Here is a 22,394-nt window from a genome sequence, read left to right as displayed (position 1 = left end):
TCCTCCAGGCATGAAAAGTGATCCAGCAGTTATCACTGGCTGACTGTGGCATGTAACCTCTGAGGTCATCAGGTCATATAAAAGCTCTTTTTGGTCTTTGTTCCTTCTCTTCCACTCCTCTAGTCACTCTTACCTCTCCTCTGGAGACCTCCAGCTGGTCAGCAGGATCTTCTCAGTAGCCTGCTAACCAGAGCATCTACTCCAGGGCTCGTATTCCTAAAGATTCTTAGCGCAAAGAGTTGCTCCTAGTGGCCAAATTCTAAGAAAATTCTTAGAATCATGACGTTTTCTTAGAATTTCCTCTCAAAGTTAAAAGTAGATCCTAGTAAAGATAAAAGCTATTCCTAAAGAATCGTAGCTCTTAAGAGTGCTCCTAAGGTGAGATATGTTAAGAGCAGGGAGGAGGAATTTTAGGAGCCTTAGGAATTTCCTAAGCAGAGGAGAAAATGGCTGAAAGAAGAGAGAGATATTCTCCAAACACTGAATGACAATCAAGCTTGTTACGACCGCAATATCACCGGAAATGAAAGACATCACATCATTGAGGTATTTATCAACAGGAAAAATGCAACAATGCAGCAGTGATGACTTGGAGCCAAATCTACGTATGTTTTAAACACTTTTCTTCTCATTGACCAGTTGATCCAGAACAAACACTGTTCCTCTGTCCAGTTGGGTTTCCTACTTCTTTTCTTCTCCATTGCTGTTCATGGAAGATTTTAACACCAACCAACACTGCTTCTTCTAGGCTGGTTAGCAATCACAGAAATTGATGAAAGCTAAGCCATTTTACCCTCGTTAATACCAAGTGATGAAAAATGACCAGCATGGTAAATGAATGGAAGCTAATAAATAGAACTATCAGCATGTGAATACTGTGGTAGTGGGCCTGAGTTTAATCCCACATTTTATAGGATAATTTTTAAAGTATAGCTTACTATTTATTTATTTTTTATGTAAAGTATTATTTAGAATTACGCAGTCTTCATAGAGATTCGATTCTATTATTGAGTCTATTAATTTGACGCTCTATTCTAGGCCAGTTATCACCAAAAGTGTATTTTTATCTAGCTTTTAGGATCAACCAGTCACACCTTCTGAAATGATGACTCATACATATAGCAATGGGGTCAACCACACCTCCTCACTAAGATAAGAGTTTCTGTCCATTCCTTGGTCAGAGTTCTCTAAGAATTTTCTGGAATCACTCCTAAGCTAAGATTCCTAGCTAGGATTTTTTAGGCTAAGTTAGGAGCTCTCTGAGAGCATTCTCAGAATCTTTAGGAATACGGGCCCAGGCCTCTCTTCTCACAGCAGCGACATGAGAGTCTGCTGAGGAATCTGCACAAGTTATTTTAGCCACCAAACAGAAGGTTTGCAGGCTAAACCCCCCAACAACAGGAGCCACATGGCTAGTTAGCACCAAGCTGCTAACAAGCTACTTCAAAGGGCTTCAAAGGAGCGGCCACTTTCCCTCCAACATCTGCCATCAGGACCACACAGCAAAGACTTCCAACTCCAGCTCTGCCCTTTCACCAGAAACCGCCAGCTAAAAGACCAGCACACCAGAGGGTGGCCGTTTCCCCAAACTGGTAATATGACCTGGGCCTAGTCAAGCTAAGCTAAGCATAGAACTATGAACTTTGTTTTGATGTGATATTTGTTTTTATTGAGTTGTTGTGATCGTAAGGTTATAGTATAGTTGGCTCTGCCACATTAGTAAGCTGATGTTATTTTAGGTTATGCAACACACAGACTCAGGGTCTGCATGCTAAGCTAACCATCCCTCCTCTATCCTGGCATTTCATAAAACACTCATTCCACATATACACTCAGTCAGCACGTGGTCTGAGTGTCCCTGCTTGGGTAACCATCTTGTTTTCTTTGTTCAAGGCCTCAAGGCCTCAGCAGCCATTTTGACACAACTGCACACACACGCACACACCTGTATAAAGTACACTGTAGTTAGATCGTATGTTTTACTTGTATTCTTGTTAATATCTTTTAAACAATCATGTTGTCTGTTTAATGTTGCACAAGAATGAATTTTGCCAACCTCTACACTGTCAAGAACTCCAAATTCCTACAACCATAACTAGCTGTTAATGTGGTAATTTTGGTTATAGTTATGGTTATAAGTTAATTATTAATCAGAGTACCAAATTGTTGATTTAGTAAATATTATGAGACTGATTTAATGAATTGGCTCTACTTTCCCTTCTCAGAAGGGTGGTGCCCCGAGGTGATCTAGTAAATTAGATCCAATTATTTAATAATAATTATTTTTTATCATTATTAATTATTTATGATAGCCAAACCCCAATATTTAGTGCCTTAGTACACAGGCCCAACACAGGACATTCAGGCAATGAGGCAGGATGAGTAAACAAAACATGACAATTAAAAACATATTGAAGTTGATCACAGAACCCAACACCTGAGAGCAGGATATAAAAAGGTGAAAGCAATATTCCTCAGGAAGCCAGGCAAGGACCCTCAAGAGGGGTGGGATGTGGCAGCCAAGATTGCTGACTCGGCAATGATGTCGGCGTCAACGAGTCCAGATTGAATCCACGGTCATCAGACTCTGGATTTGTCTTTGTGTTGGAGGATTGTGGAGGATGCCTGGGATTGGCGTTAATTGGCCAAGAGGGGGAGAAACTGGGGAGATGTTTCTCAACACTACCATTGTTTTTTTGGACAATCCAACTGGACAGATTGACCTTCATGTGTCCAGGATTATTCAGAGAGAAGTGATCATCAAAGTCAGTCCAGTTTTTACAGGAGTTCAGTGGTTAGGAGATAATTTCACTACTTCTAAGACCAAACATATTCTGACATCAAATCACAATCAGTGATTCAACTGTAAACCAAAGAGAAACATCATCCACCATCAACATTTAAACCTCAGAGTTGAAGCTGCTGTCACTTCAAAGACTCTCCTTCCTACAGAGAACACAGAGACACTGAGGAACCAGGTGACCAGAATCCAAATCCAGTATAGAGAGGTTGAGTGAATGTGGTGTTGAAGGTGTAGAGGTGGATCAGTTTGTCAGAGGAGACTCTGTAGAAGGACAGAGTTCCAGCAGGACAGTCCACATACACTGATACTCTGTTAGAGACAGAGGAGGAGGGGATGGATGTTTCTATGTTATTGTGACAGACAGAGTAACCAACATCAGAGCAGAACAGACTCCAGGACTGATCATTCTTTCCAAACCAGCTGTCCTCCTTGTCTCCTTTCCTTCTGATTCCTCTGTAACTCACTGATATATCAACATCTCCTCTCCACTCAACCTCCCAGTAACAGCGACCAGTCAGAACATTTCTACAGAGCAGCTGAGACCAACAGTCAAATCTGTCTGGATGATCAGGATATGGCTGCTCCTCCTCCACATGTGTCACCTTCCTGTTGTTGTCAGACAGTTTGAGGTTTGTGTTGACCGAGTTTGTGTCCACTTCAAGTTGACAGAAATCTGATGGAGAGAAAAAGACACAACACAGCTGCAGTTTATCATCTGACACATCTGATGGATTTCTTCTTTCTTTCCTCACTGATCTGTTGTTCATTAATAGAAAGTTTAATGATGATACTTTTAGTCAGGATTCTCTTGTCAGTGATGTTTGAATGAATAAATACCACAACTATCAGCTTTGGATTTAAACACAAAATGACTGTTGTTTTTTTTGTTGTTGATTCTCCAAACACACAACAAGCCAACCCCAAGGCACATACTGAGGCTCATTTGACAGTCCTACATCTTTCCATTCATCTACTTCAATATTATTATTTTCAAGAAAAGAACTAAATGTCCTCCAGATCTTCAAACTTGTCTAGCTTGTCTTTAGCTGTGTAACTTCTCTTCTCCAGAGCAAAGTTAAAGCACATTCCCTTCATCAGATGGTGTGGCTCTGATTTCTGGAGGACCAACGCTTTGGACTGTAGGCTCCACCCAGCGAGGAGTGCTCCCACCACTTTTAGCATTTTTCTCCATGTGTGTGGATGTGAAAAGTCAGACCCATTTTTGCTGTAAAATCCGTTCCCTTGCCCTTCTTTCTCAATCCACCCAGGCCACAGTTTTCACAGTAGGTGCGTGGGAGCAACACTAAATGGTAGAGGACAGACGGCTGACGCTCACAATGTGTTGGTTTTCCTGATGGGACTTGTAGTTTTTGAGTTGTGTTCATTTGTTCAGAGGGCAAATCCTAGGGTAGAAAAGATAATGCTTTAGAACATCTAGAATATCATGTGCAGCGTGTAGTCATGGCAACGGGCCCTGACCAGCAGACACAGCACAGGCAGAGCCCGACTACGGAGAGCCTTGCCACTCTCTATTAAGTCCCATTGTAACGAATTTTGGTTGCAGTTCCACCAGATTTCCACTGGGGGCGATCGCCATGAGTGCAACATGAATGGGACTCTATGGAGCTAAACGGCTAAATGTGTCTCTTTCACCCGATTGTCGTTGAGAAATCTCAGATTTGATTGTAGGTTTTGCAAGTTCAACATGGGTTATAGATCAAAAGTTGAATGAACGAGAACTTATGTCCTTTCGTTTTCTTACAGGTTGAGTTGTTGTTGCCCATAACACGCTAGCATTGTGCTAATGAACGCTGATTGGTCAGTGAAGGACTGATTACGACCAGATCCCGCTTGACGGCATCGTGGCATCCGAAGCGGGACCAGAATGTTAAGGCGGACTTTTTCGCCCAAGTTTTTTTTATCAACATAACAACTTTTAAAACAACAAAACAAAAACTCTTCTAGCACGTGTATTTACCTGTGTCAGCTGTGTTGTCTATGCCTCGAGAGAAAAGTGCAGAGCGCGAAAGCACCAAAGCAGTGACTGAAGGATTGCCGTAAAGCAGTATCTGGTCGTACGATGTGTATGACGTCATTGACATTTTAAAATACTTTTTAAAGCAAATAAGTGACTCTAAAAAATCTAACACCCAGCAATGTGTTATTTCTTTGCATCTCCTTTCGAATACAATATTCAAATTACTGCACAAAAAATTATATCCTGAGAAAAGTGGATTTTGAGGGGTATTGCTCCATAGACCGCCATTCATTCTGCACTCGTCCTGAGAGCGCCCTCATATGGAACCAGAGTGAAACTGCAACCAGTTCAGAAGCCGGAAGTTCACTGAGAGTGGAAGTTCTCCCCTTATTAGACATTCTCTGGCACAGGTGAACACAGAAGGTGCTAGAAGATAGGTTCTCAGTGGATCACACAGACTGCCAAAACATTAGGACCCCTCAGACCATTACAGCAGTACAGTAGGGAGGCAGAACCTGACACTGTGACCCCACCCCCTCCCTTCCTGAGTTGGTGCCTTCACACAGCTGCTCGGCCTGGTAGCCATAGCAACTGGACCCTGAGGCCCACGTGATCCTCTCATTGAGTGAATGACAACTTCTCAGCCATGTTTGAGGTTTTGGTTCATTTTAAATACAAATTGTACCTGGCTGCTTTGCTGCAACTCCAAACAGAACATCCCTGACATGTTTCCTTCACTTTATTGGCTAAGTCAATTTCTAGAATTATTTATACGTTAAGTGTTTGTGCCCAACATAGCTGCACCGGTAGTAGCAGTTAACTATTAGCCGACCAATGAATTAGCCTTAGGCTCGCCTTCCAGCATAGCTGAGGTATGTTAGCAAGCTAATCCGCGGGGCTAAAAAAGTAACTAGTCTGTTTTTCCAATGTAAGGAGTACAAAGTACAGATATTTGTGTACAAATGTAGGGAGTAAAAGTAAAAAGACGTCAGAAAAAGAAATACTCAAGTAAAGTACAGATACCTGAAAAATTTACTTAAGTACAGTAACAAAGTATTTGTACTTGGTTACTTCCCACCTCTGCTTCTGGATAGATATGCAATAAACATGTTTTTGGGTTAAGGGGTACCTCTTCACTAATTATTTGACTAACAAATAAAAAACATTTTTGGTGTTTGCATTTAAAACAAGTGTCTGGAATATTGGGGTTAAAGTGGTGCAGCTTGGCTGGGCTAATGTAAAGTCTACTTAGCCATTTGTTTTGTAAAAGTTTAGAGTTTGTAATCATGGTTTGGGTTTGAGCTAGAAGACATGCTTTAGACCACTCTTCCTCAGGAACATTCTCCTGTAAGTCTGTCCTCCAAGCAAGATGTAAGATGTTATGTGTTGATTCTGTAGATTTACTTACAAAGAGATTGTACAATAAAGAAACCTGCCCCCTGGAGTGCAACAAACTCAATGTTTCTAAAGTGGAAAAAGGAGGCAGTTTTAGACTGGTACATTGTCGGCTCATGATAAAGCTTCTCAGCTACAAATATTTAAAGAAATGTTTAGAAGAAATTGTGTATTTGGACTTAAGTTCTTCAAATGACATGTCATTATATTGGTCAGATATCTTAACTATAGCCTGAGTTGCCCAGATTTTAAATCCTGAGTCTGCTCTACCAGGTTGGAAGTCATCATTACCAAAAATAGGAGAAGACTGTGATAATCTGGAAGGCTCTCCTAAATATGTAGAAACGTATTTTGAAGAAAGGGATGTTTGGTCTGTTTAATTAGTTTATTCTTATTTGAAGAGTATATATATAAATGTGGGGAGATATTAATTAGGTGTGATTCTATTGAAACCCAGGATGGAGGATAAAAGTCTTCAAAATAAAACACTGCTGCTCTGATTTGAGCTGCCCAGTAACATCACTTGAGATCTGGAAGCTGTAATCCACCTCTATCATATGGTAGATACAACAATGACAGCCTAAGCCTGGGACGCCTGTTGTTCCATATGAAGTTTGAAAAAAGCTTTTGGAGTGAAGGAAAGAATGATGATGGTGGTGCAAGTGGAATGGAATGGAAAAGATACAGAAACTTAGGTGATACTGACATCTGTTCTGATGATGATGGTGGCGAGCATGAACACAGCAGCTCGTAGCTCTTCTCCCTTTATACGTTTAGTGCTTCTGTACATGTTGTTAGTTATTATTACTTGTCTGGTCTGGCATGTGAATCCTGTCTACAGTTGCCTGGATCTTGTAAATCAGGCAGTGAGGGTAAAGTGTGTTCCAGATTAGAGCAGAATAGAATGATATCATCTGGGGCTGCCGCGATTAGTCGACTAGTCACGATTATGTCGACTATTAAAATCGTCGACAACAAAAGAGAAAAGTGTGGAATGCAATATCTGCAAGACAGAACTTGCCTTTCACGGCAGCACAACTGCAATGCATGAGCACCTGAAAAGGAAGCATGTTGTGGCTACCTGTTGTGACTAGAGTTGCACGGTACCCACGGTACCCACGGTACCCTGCGGTGCCAAATCGTAATGGTTCCTACTATCCTAGAAATTCTACACAATGGTACTGGATTACTATAGTACCGGTGCCAGTTTCCGCTACATAGCAGTCGGCTCTACTCTCCTCCCGCTTCTCAACACATGCTACTCCCTTGTAAACAAACCCACATGGCAACTACTGCAACCAAACTACACAGCTGCTGAATGATTGGCTGTTTGCCTGTTACTGGTGACATCCGGGGATATGATAGGCTGTTTCCGCACGCTGGGTCCGCACGTCTGTTAGCTGATTGGCTGTTCGTGTGTTTCTGCCGGCACAAACGAACTCCATGTAGACAGCTCTGCTTCGATAGAAATTCGCTTCAAAACAAACAACAAGCTAAAGTTCTGTCTCGCCCAGACGCGCGCACGGCTTACAGTCACAAACACAAGACAACACACTCACCACGGTAGAAGCACCGGGCCCGAGCGGCGAGTCTGCCGCATCGTCGTCAATGGCACCACTAATTTTGCTCAACATTATAAGTAATTAATAAGTATTAATAACTTGTACAAAAAAATAAAAAAAGGCTGCAGTATCGCGATAATACCCAGAACTGTGATACTTTGTCTGGTGGTTACTCATTTTGGTATAGTGACAACTCTACTTGTGAGAACGATGAAGAGGGACCGTTGTCTCGGTAAGCTAACTGGCTAGTTAGCTGCTAATATTAGCTTAAACAGATAGCTAACTTACTCATATAGCTGTAAACGTTAAAGTTTTAATCAAACTATCAAAATAATTGTTTTTGGCAGCCCTAATATCATCAGCATACAAAGCTATACGATGTTCTATGTCTCCAATCCTAATGCCTACCAAACTGGTATTCTTACCAATAGCCATAGCCAGTGGCTCAATAGCTAGGGTAAACAACAATGGAGCCTTGTCTCATTCCTCCTTGTAACTGGAAAGGCTGAGAAGTCAGACCATTAGTTAAAACTGTGGCCTGTGGATCAGCATAAAGAAGTCTAATCCAGATAAGAAATGTCCCCTTTATACCAAATCTTTGCAGAACATCAAATCCTCTCCCACGTGGACACTGGTAAGGGAAACTATGTGAGAGTGCTGTTTGTTGACTACAGCTCAGCATTCAATACCATAGTCCCCTCCAGACTGGCCGCTAAGCTGCATGACCTGGGCCTGGACTCCTCCCTGTGCAGGTGGATCTACAGCTTCCTGACTGGCAGACCACAGGTGGTCCGAGTGGGTCACCACACTTCAGCTCCCCTGACTCTCAACACTGGATCCCCCCAGGGCTGTGTGCTCAGCCCTCTGCTGTACTCGCTGCACACACACGACTGCGAGGCCACTTCAGACACGAAACATCATCATCAAGTTTGCTGACGACACCGCTGTTGTAGGACTAATCTCCCACAACGACGAGACAGCCTACAGGAGGGATGTGTCCCACCTAGAGGACTGGTGCAGGGAGAACCACCTCCTGCTGAACGTCAGCAAAACAAAGGAACTGATTGTGGACTTCAGCAGGAAACAGCAGAGGGACTTCCACCCACTCATTATCTGTGGCTCTGAGGTGGAAAGAGTGGACACCTTCAGATACCTGGGAGTGACCATCTCACAGGTCATAGACTCACCATCTGAACATCATCGTGAAGAAGGCCAGACAGCGTCTCTACCTCCTCAGACGCCTCAGAGACTTTAAGCTCCCTCTCAAGGTGCTCAGGAACTTTTACACCTGCACCATCAAGTCATCATTATTTTATTTTATTTCTCTCGGTGTACATTACACTTATATTGCTTTCCTTATGTGCAAAGTACTGTTTACTGTAGTACCTATATTTTTTTACTACTGGCTGCAGGTACAACAATACATTTCGCTGTGCATTGTACTATGTATAACTGTGCATGTGACAAATAAAACCTATCTATCTATCTATCTATCTATCTATCTATCTAAATAGATCCTGCCACTCCTCCACTCTGTCAAAAGCCTTTTCAGCTACATCTAAAGACAAAATGGTAGTGTCCTTACAACCAGATTTCTCAAAGATTATATTAAGCACTCTTCTAATATTGTGAAAGCTTTGTGTTCCCTGGACAAAGCCGTTCTGGTCAGAATGCCCTATCTGTGGTAAAAGTGTTTCAAGTTGTCTCACCAATACTTTACAAAGAATTTTAAGATCATCATTAAAAAGAGAGATGGGCCTATAAGATCCACATAGAATAGATGGTTTCCCTGGTTTTAACAAGAGTGAAATAACCGCCATATTAAGAGAAGGGGGACTCATTATATATCTCAAGTAGAGGAGGTAATAGTTTATCCTTTTGATATATTTCAATGGGAATTCCATCAGGTCCAGGAGTTTCCCCCCTTCATGCTGGATATAGGCATAGATAGGTCTTCAGCATCTAGGTCAGAGTCCAGGGACATCAAGGAGTCTCTTTCAGGATTACATTGCCAATGAGGAGTCCCTAATTTATTTTTCAGGGAGTTGGTAACCCTAGTCAGAGGAGACGTTGGGAAAAACCATAATCCTTTGGTTATGGTAGAATATCTGGCCCTCACTCCTGGCAGCTTTCATGACCCACAGTTTATCAGCGTAGTTCAGAAACTTCATTACTACCACTCTCAGACACACAGGAGATCGGTCCTCGGTCTCTCTCACTCTACCTATTCCATGCGCCCTTTCAATGGATATGGGCCCAGGACAGTTGTGTTCACCAAGCACTTCAGGGATCATTGTTTCAAGAAAAGCACACATGTTAGCCCCCTCTTTCTCCTCAGGGAGGCCAACCATTCTAAGATTCCAACCACAAGCTCAGTTTTCTAAATCATCCACTTTGTGCACCAGCTCTTCCATGGTGGTTTTCATTGTATCAGACTGTGCTTTCAGAGAGTCAATGTCGTCTTGATTGGTGCTAATTCTCTCCTGGGCTTCTGTCACGCGCCCTGACACTTCCTTCAGTTCACCTTGTATCCCCTGAATAGCGCCAAGTAGAGCATCAAATCTAGATACCAAATCTTCTTTCACTGTTTGAATGGCATTGAGAATCTGATTAGGGCTAGCTGTAGATAGATAGATAGATTTTTATTTGTCACATGCACAGTTATACATAGTACAATGTACAGTGAAATGTGTTGTTGTACCTGCAGCCTGTAGTAAAAAGAAATAAAAAGAAATATAGTACTACAGTAAACAGTAGTATGCACACAAGGTAAGCAATATAAGTGTAATGTACACCAATAGAGAATTAAATATAAAAATAAAAAATAAAATAATAATATAGACTGAATAAAAATAAATAAAAATATAGACTGGTAAACTTGGGGGGAGGGGGGGGGGGGGTTGTATATGTACATCAATTTACAGTGTTAGCAGCTTCATGAATAAAGTGCAGTGATATTTAAGTCCAGTTAAGGCTCAGAGTTGAGCAGGCGGATTGCATGTGGATAGAAACTCTTCTTCAGCCTCTCAGTCTTTGTCCTCAGGCATCGGAAACGCCGGCCTGATGGCAGTAGAGAGAAGAGAGAGTGTCCGGGGTGACTGGGCTGTTTCAGGATCTTTGTGGCCCTTAACCTGCAACGTTTGGTGTAAATGTCCTGCAGGTTGGGGAGGGGGGTTCTGATGGTCCGCTCCGCTGAACGGACCACCCTCTTGAGGGCCAAGAAGTCCTGCCTGGTACAGTTTCCAAGTTTCCAGTTTCCTGTGTCCAAGTTGTCGTTACTAGCTCCGGAGCTTGCTAGCTGCACCGGGCTAGAGGAGGCATCTGATCTTGTTGTCTTTGAAGGTTTAGGAGGCTTCATCAACATTTTAGTTGTTAATGCTGTTTCAGACACTGAAGTGGCTGTTCACTAACGCTGTACACAATTTCTTATGACTACCTGACTGTTATTCTCCAAACTTTACACGGGAGAGCTCTGTCACGCTTCCACCTAGCGCAGCGCCATAACCAGAAGTCCAGCACAAACTGACACTTTGATGTTTTATCATCATTAGTCAAACTTACACTTCCTCAGACCAGGTTTTAACCTCTGCTCTCCACCATGGTCCATCCTGGAGGAAGAAACACAGTCAGAATGATTTTCTATCCAACATGAGTCCTAACTGCTGTTCAACATGAAGCAGAGTTCATCAGTTTATCAGTGAGACACAGAAACAGACTGAAACTCATCAGTATAGACTGTCTCTGATGTTTCACTGTCTGACATCAACAGTTTGACTAACATTCACACATCAACAACTAAACAGTTTTCAGGCTGTTCACAGATCAGTCTAACCTCCAGATTCAGTTGATTGTGTTCATTTACATATTCCAGATAGAGGCTCTAATGATGTAAAGTGCTTAGTCCATATCATAAAAGACTGTATTTGAAAGTTAACCCTTAGATAAATCTTTGAGGTTACCAGAGAATAAAGGAACCAATAAAGGATTTCAGCAGCAGCTTATTTGTAACATGTCATTTTATCACTGTTTATAAATCTGCTCATTCTTTCCGCCTTAAATGTAGAATACTTAAGTTGAAAGCGTCTTTTAAAAGAAACAAAAGTTGAATCAAAAGTCTTGGACATATTAAAATTCTCTGAATAATCACAGTCACAGAAGATTATTCTCTCTCCACTTTACACCAACAATCCATCCATCAACAGTTGTTGATATATTTCACTAAAACCTAAAACTGTACACCAGCTGATAGAGGAGGGTTCATCCTCTGAGGTTTACTGTGACTCCAGAGAATTTAGATATTGGACAAGCTCCTGTTGTCTGTCCATACCTGAGAGTGTCCAGTCTCCAGAGTGGATCCTCCAGTCCAGCAGACAGCAGCTTGACTACCTTGTCTCCTGGATGGTTGTAGCTCAGGTCCAGCTCTCTCAGATGGGAGGGGTTGGAGCTCAGAGCTGAGGCCAGAGAAGAACAGCCTTCCTCTGTGATCAGACAACCTGACAGACTGGAGATAGAAAAATATCAGAAACTCAAGAAGAAGAAGGAAAATCCTCCAGATGTTGAACTTCTGCACCAACATGAACCTAAATCAGGATTTAACTGATCAACAACCAGCTGTATCCTGACCTGAGAGTTTCCAGTTTACAGTGAGGACTGTCCAGTCCAGCAGACAGCAGCTTCACTCCTGAATCCTGCAGGTTGTTGTTACTCAGGTCCAGCTCTCTCAGACTGGAGGACTGGGAGCTGAGAAATGGGAACAGAGCTCCACAGCTTCTCACTAAGAGGCTACAAGTGCTGAGCCTGAAAAAGTAGAATTGACACATTTTGTATGATTTATATTAATATGTTCTCTGATTATAAATTACATATTCTACAACATCAAGTAAAGAGTATCTATATTTTAATGTGAAAAACACTAAATGGGAATGGCTGTGCAAAACCAATGTGCTACTTAAGAAATGTTTTTATTTTTACCTGAGAGTTTCCAGTTTACAGTGAGGACTCTCCAGTCCAGCAGACAGCAGCTTCACTCCTGAATCCTGCAGGTTGTTGTTACTCAGGTCCAGCTCTCTCAGACTGGAGGACTGGGAGCTGAGAACTGAGGACAGAGCTTCACAGCTTCTCTCTGAGAGGTTACAACTGCTCAGCCTGAAGAAGAATCAACATCAAATGTTTTATTTGTCATTTACTAAATGAATCATGTTTCAAATAGTTCCTAAATCCACCTACAGAGCTTTGTTGGAGGCTTTGACCACTGGCAGCAGCCTCAGAAGAGCCACCTCTGAAGCAGAGTATTTCTTCAGGTCAAACACGTCCAGATCTTTTCCTGATGACAGTAAGATGAAGACCAGAGCTGACCACTGAGCAGGAGACAGTTTATCTGTGGAGAGACTTCCTGATCTCAGGGACTGTTGGATCTCCTTCACTAGAGAACCATCATTCAGTTCATTCAGACAGTGGAACAGATTGATGCTTCTCTCTGCAGACAGATTCTCACTGATCTTCTTCTTGATGTACTGGACTGTTTTCTGATTGGTCTGTGAGCTACTTCCTGTCTGTGTCAGCAGGCCTCGTAGGAGAGTCTGATTGGTCTGCAGTGAAAGACCTAGGAGGAAGCGGAGGAACAAGTCCAGGTGTCCATTTGGACTCTGTAAGGCCTTGTCCACAGCACTCTGATGGAGACGTGTTAGTTCAGGTTTGTTTCTAAAGACTTTAGACAACAGAGATGTAGTTTGTTGTTCTTCCATCAGGTTGACATCAGAGTTGATGAAGGTCAGATGGACATGAAGAGCAGCCAGAAACTCCTGAACGCTCAGATGGACGAAGCAGAACACCTTGTCCTGGTACAGTCCTCTCTCCTCTTTAAAGATCTGTGTGAACACTCCTGAGTACACTGAGGCTGCTCTGATATCGATGCCACACTCTGTCAGGTCTGATTGATAGAAGATCAGGTTTCCTTTCTGCAGCTGATCAAAAGCCAGTTTTCCCAGAGACTCAATCATCTTCCTGCTCTCTGGACTCCAGTGTGGATCTGTCTCAGCTCCTCCATCATACTTGACCTTCTTCACTTTGGTCTGAACCACCAGGAAGTGGATGTACATCTCAGTCAGGGTCTTGGGCAGCTCTCCTCCCTCTCTGGTTTCCAACACATCCTCCAGAACTGTAGCAGTGATCCAGCAGAAGACTGGGATGTGACACATGATGTGGAGGCTTCGTGATGTCTTGATGTGGGAGATGATCCTGCTGGCGTGCTCCTCATCTCTGACTCTCTTCCTGAAGTACTCCTCCTTCTGGGGGTCAGTGAACCCTCTGACCTCTGTCACCATGTCAACACACTCAGGAGGGATCTGATTGGCTGCTGCAGGTCGTGTGGTTATCCAGAGGCGAGCAGAGGGAAGCAGTTTCCCCCTGATGAGGTTTGTCAGCAGCACATCCACTGAGGTGGACTCTGTAACATCAGTCAGGATCTCAGTGTTGTGGAAGTCCAGAGGAAGTCGACACTCATCCAGACCGTCAAAGATGAACACAACCTGGAACTCTTCAAAGCTGCAGATTCCTGCTTCTTTAGTTTCAGTAAAGAAGTGATGAACAAGTTCCACCAAGCTGAACTTTCTCTCTTTCAACACATTCAGCTCTCTGAAAGTCAATGGAAATATGAAGAGGAAGTCCTGGTTGGCTTTGTCTTCAGCCCAGTCCAGAGTGAACTTCTGTGTTAAGACTGTTTTCCCAATGCCAGCCACTCCCTTTGTCATCACTCTTCTGATTGGTCCATGTCTTCCAGGTGAGGCTTTAAAGATGTCTTCTTGTCTGATGCTTGTTTCTGGTCTGTGTGGTTTCCTGGATGCTGTTTCAATCTGTCTGACCTCATGTTCATCATTGACCTCTGCAGTCCCTCCCTCTGTGATGTAGAGCTCTGTGTAGATCTCATTCAGAAGGGTTGAGTTTCCTGCTTTAGCAATCCCCTCAAACACACACTGGAACTTCTCCTTCAGAGTAGATTTAACTTTACGTCCACACTCTGCAGCAAGAGTTCCTGAATGAGCAAGAAATGTAATGAATCAGTGAACTCATTCATTTTAATAACATTCACATGTGACTGTTTTCAGTCCAGAAGAATTCATAGATGTGATTCAGATGTTTTCATCATATTAACATCAGAGTCTAGAAATATAAACTTCTCCCATGTTTCCTCCATTTCCTCTTTCCGTCAAGTTAAAGCTGTTAAATCCTCTTACTGCTCTGCAGACAGTCAGCCAGCTCCTCCTGCTTCATTCTCCTCAGGAAGTTCACTGTGATCTTCACAAATAAATCTCTGCTGCTCTTCCTCTGCTCTTCATCCTCACCCTCCAACACCTCCTCATCCTCTCTCTGACTCTCTAAGCATTCTGGGTAATCTAGACTCAGAACCTTCTGGATCTTCTTCAGCTCGTTCTTCACAAAACTGATGATGTTCTCCTCCAGCAGCTGGAACAGAATAATAATCCAACTTAAATGATCAGAACACAATCATGTTGATCTGAAAGGCTGCTTGTTGACAGCATTCAACATGAAGACTTCTCCAACCAGAATGCTAGTTTGTGGTTGTTGAGGTTAGCAGTAGTAGCTGTGATTGAACATTTACTCACCATGAATATGGAGTCCAGGTCTTTGTGATGATGATCACTGGAAACCACTGAGATCTGCTGCTGAAGTCTGTGGAGAAACATCTTTGATTCAAACTAACTTCTTTAACAAACACACTTTGGTGATGATCATCATTTTATTGAGGCCACAAACACAAGATGAGAACAACAAACACTGCTCTGATTACTGAATGTGGCGTTCTAACAGAGGAAACTAAATGACAGATAAACTCTGGACTAAAACATGACAGTCTAATGAACAGAACTGAATAATGATTAATAGATCTGTGTTAATTCTGACCCTGGATCAGCAGACTGCTGTTCATCTTTGAAGTCAGTAGGTTTCTCCATGGACCAGTCACTCTTCATGGACACAGATGTAATTCCAGAGGGATCTGGTCTTTGCTGATGGATCCTGTTAAAACACAACATGGATTAACACACATTAACACACATACATTCTTTATACAGTATATGTTTCAGTTTTATTGTTAAATGTTTTGATGTAAAGTCCTGTGTTTGTCAGATAAATGCTGTTTGTCTTACCCTGGATCATCAGACTGTTGTCCATGTTTGAAGTCAAGAGGTTTATTTTTGGACTGATCACTCTTCATGGACACACAGCTGTATTCAGGAGAATCATGTTTCTGTTGATGGATCCTCCTACAAACACTGGATATAATATGTAAATACAATGTTTAATGTTGAATTCAAATAACAGGACAAGCTCAAGGAAACGTGTAGATATTTAATTGTTCTAGATACAGTATAAAGAGTTTGTTGATCACCAATATTTGTATAAACAGATCTGGATTAATATTCTACTGCACTGAGACCATCTCTGATTTATTTCATTAATAAGATAATAGTTAATTCAGATTTTTTTCCAGAATGTAGACAGCACTAGGATCTCAAAGGACCCAATGAAACCACAGATGATTTGCTATCTGAGAAACCAGACTGGATCTCATGTTCAGACTGGATCATGTCCAAACTCTGCTCAGTCACATTGATTTATGTTTTATTTTACTGCTGTAGGTCTTGGGTCTGTCTATCAATATGTCGGTAACACTTTACTTGAATACGTGTTCATAAGACTGACATAACACTGTCATAACCATGACATTACACCTGTCATAAACATCAATGAATACTTATGACAGCAGTCATTAAGTGTCATTCGGTAAGTTATGTCACTTTTGATGTAAAGTTGACATTGTTTGAGATGTCCTTGTTATGACAACTTGACATAAACCAAGACAACAAAACCTGTCATAAACATGTCATTGCAGACCTAACTGCCAAACAAAAAAAACATTTAGCTTGATGTCTTGACGTGACATTAAACCGTCATATATGGATGGTTTTGACACTGGCTGTCACAAGACCATTACAATTGCGTCATAAATGTTGTCCTTTTCATTAAGATGTCGTTAAGTGTAACTACTCTGGCAAATGAGTTTATAACTGTCACATTTCCCTCCTACAGTGATTTAATAATTTTAACTTTTCATTATGGTGTCATTAAGGGTCATTACCGAGTAAAACCAGTTTATAACAGTGTCATGACCATTTTCTCTAAATTCAAGTAAAGTGGAATGATTTGAATGTTTTGTTAAAATGTCATTAAGTGTAATTACACTGTCAGATGATATGGATACCTTAACAAAAGCAACAGACAAGTCCAGAGATAGTGTTTCCTTAATGTATTTCAACACAAAACATTTTATTGTGATGTTATCCAAAGCATTTTTTTTATCCAGTCCTTGTCAGCTTTCAGGCCCCTGTTGGCCTCCTCCAGGTAATTAACTCGCTCCTCAAGGTGTTCAATCTTCTGTCGATCCATCTTGGTTTGTTCTTTCAGTTTGGCCAACTCCAATGTCCCTGTTGGAGGCACTGAAACAAAGGAAGTATTTCAAGTGGATTACTGAGGTCAGTGAATGGTGGTGGTGTACTAGAGTGCATTATATTGAGTACACCTACAAAATTCCCAGTATTTTTGTGCGTAATATTTATTGAGAAGACAGGCAAAAACTCCGTAGCCTTTAAGTACTTACAACTGCAGCCAACAGACTATTACGTTAGTAGTATTTCCTCCCATTTTCTTGTCGCTAATTCTAAACAACTATGATGTTAGGTTTGACTATTGTATCTTAACTAATGCAACTTTAGCTGCTATGACATGGTGCTGTGTTCTTTGCTTACACCTGCTGCTAGATGGATACCCGTTTCAGCAAACGTAGTGGGAAGGCTGAGGATGATAATGAAGCTAACGTTAACCCTAAGCTGCTACAAGAGGTGGAGGAGGACCTGGCACAAGAATTTGAAGAGGTCCCTGTTCAGCCAAAGAAAAGAAAGCCAATCAAATATTCCCCGAAGAAGAAAAGTAAGTCTATTTTTTTTCCTCCTTTCTCCAGTAGGCTTGGAAATTTACTTTTTATTTATACTAATATATATAATAGTTGGCTGATTGTGGCACGTATTTCCATTTTTGCCTGTCTTCTCAATAAATAATACGCACAAAAATACTGGGAATTTTGTTGGTATACTCAATATAATGCACTCCAGTACACCACCACCATTCACTGACCTCAGTAATCCACTTGAAATACTTCCTTTGTTTCAGTGTCTCCAACAGGGACATTGGAGTTGGCCAAACTGAAAGAACAAACCAAGATGGATCGACAGAAGATTGAACACCTTGAGGAGCGCGTTAATTACCTGGAGGAGGCCAACAGGGACCTGAAAGCTGACAAGGACTGGATAAAAAAAAAAATGCTTTGGATAACATCACAATAAAATGTTTTGTGTTGAAATACATTACGGAAACACTATCTCTTGACTTGTCTGTTGCTTTTGTTAAGGTATTCATATCATCTGACAGTGTAATTACACTTAATGACATTTTAACGAAACATTCAAATCTTTCCACTTTACTTGAATTCAGAGAAAATGGTCATGACACTGTTATAAACTGGTTTGACTATGTAATTACACATAATGACATTTTAATGGAAAGTCAAAATCATTCCACTTTACTGGAATCCAGAGAAAACAGTCATGACACAGTTATAAACTGATTTTACTCGGTAATGACCCTTAATGACACCATAATGAAAAGTTAAAATTATTAAATCACTGTAGGAGGGAAATGTGACAGTTATAAACTCATTTGCCAGAGTAGTTACACTTAACGACATCTTAATGAAAAGGACAACATTTATGACGCAATTGTAATGGTCTTGTGACAGCCAGTGTCAAAACCATCCATATATGACGGTTTAATGTCACGTCAAGACATCAAGCTAAATGTTTTTTTTTTGTTTGGCAATTAGGTCTGCAATGACATGTTTATGACAGGTTTTGTTGTCTTGGTTTATGTCAAGTTGTCATAACAAGGACATCTCAAACAATGTCAACTTTACATCAAAAGTGACATAACTTACCGAATGACACTTAATGACTGCTAGTATGAATGAAGTATTCATTGATGTTTATGACAGGTGTAATGTCATGGTTATGACAGTGTTATGTCAGTCTTATGAACACGTATTCAAGTAAAGTGTTACCCATCACGGGTTACTGTGCAACGACAGTTTGGATTAAATTACATTAGATTCAACTTTATTGTCATTTCATTTACTACAGGTACATATACAATGAAATACAGTTCAGCATCTAACCAGAAGAGCAAACAGCAAAAAGTGTTAAATTAACCCATAAATAGGGAACAGACTACAGTTATTGTATAGATATAAGTAAGTAAGTATTTTACAATAATAGTATATAACGATGAAATACTAGTGTATAGAGAGTGGTCAGAGTGGTTTTAGAGGGAGGGTCTCCCTCCTGTCTGTCCTCACTCTGATTCATAGCAGAGTCCATACCTTCACACAAACACAACAACCTGATCAGTCATTACAACAACACTCACATCACATCAGTTCATCACTGTCAGTAACATGCTTTGAATTCTGGGTTAGTGTAAACCTAGTGTAAACTCATCAGAGTGACGTTAAAACCAGTTTAACCTGTGGAGAAAACCCAGTCAGTGTCAGAGGAGACTGTTTCCTGACTCCTCCCTCTTACCTCTCTGAGCTGATTGGTTGATTAATGAGCAGGAGGTGTGTTTTAACTGGAACTCTAGTTTTGTGTCTTTATCTTATGACTGGGACACATGTTAGTTATCACAGGTATTTAAAGTGGAAATCTCAAACACAGTTAAATACCACAGGCCACAGAATTCAGAGAGCAACAAATCAACCTGTTGATGTTTTAATAAAAAAGTCAAACATAGTCAAACTGGTGTCTGATTTGATCTGAGGACGCTGTCACACCCTCATAACTCTGAAACATAAAACCAGTCCAACAACTGGAAGGTTTCAGGTTTCATGTGAGTTCATTTCCTCATTTCTTCTTGTTTACATCCTTGATGTGACTGGTTCATTAATGCTTTAATAAAAATAAACTAGATATGATTATTCATGCTGTAGGGAGATGTTTGTGTTGAATGTTGTAGTTGTGTTTATATTGTTTCTGCTCCATGGAGTCACTGCACAGAACAAAGAATCTAATAAACTAAAGATCAGCTCAGCATCATCAGCTGCTGTCTGTTTTTAGAACTAGAAACTAAATATGATTCTTCATGCTGTAGGGAGATCATTCAACCTGAAAGTTTGCTTGTCAGGTTCTGTGTCTGAGAATCATGAAACAAGGAAATAAATGAATGATCTTCAGTCAGATCAGTTTTGAGGTGTTGTGGTAAAGTACCATGCTACTGTGCTGAGGAATATGAGATGATGTATTAATGTGTATTTGTGTAGAAATGGAACAGTCACTGTTTGCTGGTTGACTCATTTACAAATCAACTCATTCTGATGAGATATTTTCTCCACCACATAACTGGTGTCACCAACAGGAAATGAAGCAAAGAGACATCCTGATGGCTGCTGCTTGGACTCTGGGCCACACTTTGGCCAAATCTAAACTGAAGAGGCATTTTGTCTTATTTAATGTGCAGTCTCACCTAGGTCTGAGTGTAGAGAGGATTGTCTAACATTCTCCATTAATGAACTTTCAAGCAGCTTTTAGCTTCATTAAAGAAATAAAGACTTGTGGATGTGATTAATAAACCTGCAGGTAGTCTCACAATGAAAATAGTTACTCCCTAAACTTAGTCTGAAAGAGGACACTTTTCTGTGTGAAGTAAATAAGCAGCTCAGAGTTGAAGTACAAGTAGCTTTGAGTGTTTGAAACATCACCACAGAGTACTGCAGTTACCTGTAACTCTGGGTATGAGGATGGTTGAGTGATAAGACCTGAGGTCACTGTGTTTTCTAGTAGTTCTTCTAGTTTTCTGCTACTTTTAAGTTTAATGTTCCCTTTTTTGGTTTGACTGGTTGTAAAGCATGTAGCAAAACATTATCACACTATTCTATGTTTCACCTTGTTAGTCAACTTCACTCCAACTCAGGATGCATGACATGAACAGTGGGACAATTTGGGGTGCAACAATCATGAATTTTGATGATACGGCTATAGAGGAAAAAAACTTAGTTTCACAATTATCATTAGTTTAGATGTATAAAATCACATTTGTATATATTGTATTTTCCCTTTTTTAATAATAATACGTTTTATTTATCAGTACTTTCAATAATTACCAAACACACATCCACACATGGACACCGATTCAAAGGTTAATGTAAATGAAACCTCTGATATTACAATCCTTCTAGCTGACGTGACCCAGGCAGAACAAAGGAACAATTTACAGTAGCAGGTTAACAAGGACTCCTGACCAAAGACTAGCAGACCGGTGTGACAGCAAGGTGGAGTGACAGCGGGGACGGCCAATCACACAAGAAACGGCAGAGCCAATGGAGGAGCTTGTGGGCGGGGCTAAACCAAGGGAAACAGGCTTCAGCTTGAGCGGCCGATTTCTAGTGCTTGACGCATCTCTGTTTACTACAGTAACATTGTTTGAGGACGGTAAAAAGTGCAGGGGACATGTCCCAACCAGACTGACTATAGGGTGCTGTCGGTATTCCTTTGTGGGCTCCTGATGACTGAGGGGCCCTAAGGGGCCACAAAGTTCCTTTACAACCATTGACTGAACACATGAACTGCTTTAGAGAAACCAAGAGTGATCCAGTGTTGAAACAGTTCAAATAAACTCAGTCAAGTTGATCAAAGCTGTCAGACCAGTTCAGACTCTGATGACTCAGATCAGATTACAGTCAAACTGCTGTTGGTTTCATCTCATAACCACTAACAGAGACACATGAAATCATTGTACAACCACTGTACTTTAACCCACATATGTATTCTACAGCATTTAAAGGATAGTACAACTGAAACAGCCAATCAGGATCAAGAAAGACTTCTACAGTTCAGTGATCAAACTGAATAGAATCATAGTGATCCAGTTATTGAGACATTTCCAGATTTCTCTGGTAGGATTCTCACCTGTTGAACTCACTTCAGGTCCACTTTCAGACACTTTCCACCTTCATGTGTTGAGAAGAAGCTGCTCACTGTCCCTCGTCAGTCCTGGTTTTGATCTGAGGACGCCGTCACACCCTCATAACTTTAGAGTCTATAAACACATCAGAGTGACGTTAAAACCAGTCTAACCTGAGTTACAATCACTGTATCACACAGCAGATGGTGCAGTTCTAGTGTCTGTCCACTAGATGGAGACAACTGATCATCTAATACAGGGGTGTCAAACTGATCCGTGAAAGGGCCATGTGGCTGCAGGTTTTCATTCCAACCATGCAGCACCCATGCAGTGGGTGTGGCTGGCAAGTTTTTGTTCCAATCGAGCAAGAGGACACCTGAAATGACTGCGTGAAGGCAGTTCAGTTGATTGATTGAGCCAAGTCAGGTGTGCTGCTGCATGGTTGGAATAAAAACCTGCGGCCACAGTGGCCCTTTCACGGATCAGTTTGACACCTGTGATCTAATAGATGTAGTGGAGCAGCAGGAGTTTGGATCATATTCACACAGACCTAGGGGGATGGTCCTGGCAAAGA

The 22,394-nt window shown here is 41.3% G+C and overlaps 2 protein-coding genes and 1 long non-coding RNA gene across 3 annotated transcripts in view; 1 reads left to right on the top strand and 2 right to left on the bottom strand.

The window, feature by feature from the left end:
- Nucleotides 1-22,394, bottom strand: part of LOC311499739 (uncharacterized protein) — a 350,319-nt gene that overhangs the window by 112,793 nt on the left and 215,132 nt on the right. The window contains exons 12-14 of the mRNA XM_084560856.1: nt 12,710-12,883; nt 12,362-12,535; nt 12,066-12,239 (exon numbers count right to left, since the gene is read on the bottom strand). Coding sequence (XP_084416982.1) covers nt 12,066-12,239; nt 12,362-12,535; nt 12,710-12,883 — 522 coding nt within the window. The remainder of the gene's footprint in view (nt 1-12,065; nt 12,240-12,361; nt 12,536-12,709; nt 12,884-22,394) is intronic.
- LOC311499773 lies at nt 15,659-21,904 on the bottom strand. The gene is made up of 3 exons (XR_014699464.1): nt 21,826-21,904; nt 15,904-16,029; nt 15,659-15,772 (listed from the first exon to the last, which is right to left on the bottom strand). It is a non-coding gene; the product is annotated as an uncharacterized lncRNA (long non-coding RNA).
- Nucleotides 16,946-18,832, top strand: LOC311499769 (uncharacterized protein). Its single transcript, XM_084560893.1, has 2 exons — nt 16,946-17,743; nt 17,984-18,832. Exons 1-2 carry the CDS (start codon nt 17,575-17,577, stop codon nt 18,154-18,156), a joined length of 342 nt encoding a protein of 113 aa, XP_084417019.1. The 5' UTR covers nt 16,946-17,574; the 3' UTR covers nt 18,157-18,832.

Source organism: Chelon labrosus, assembly GCF_963514085.1.
Source record: "Chelon labrosus genome assembly, chromosome: 14".
Lineage (NCBI taxonomy): Eukaryota > Metazoa > Chordata > Actinopteri > Mugiliformes > Mugilidae > Chelon > Chelon labrosus.
Note: the sequence above shows the minus strand (reverse complement) of the source record. Positions and strands in the feature narration are given on the sequence as shown.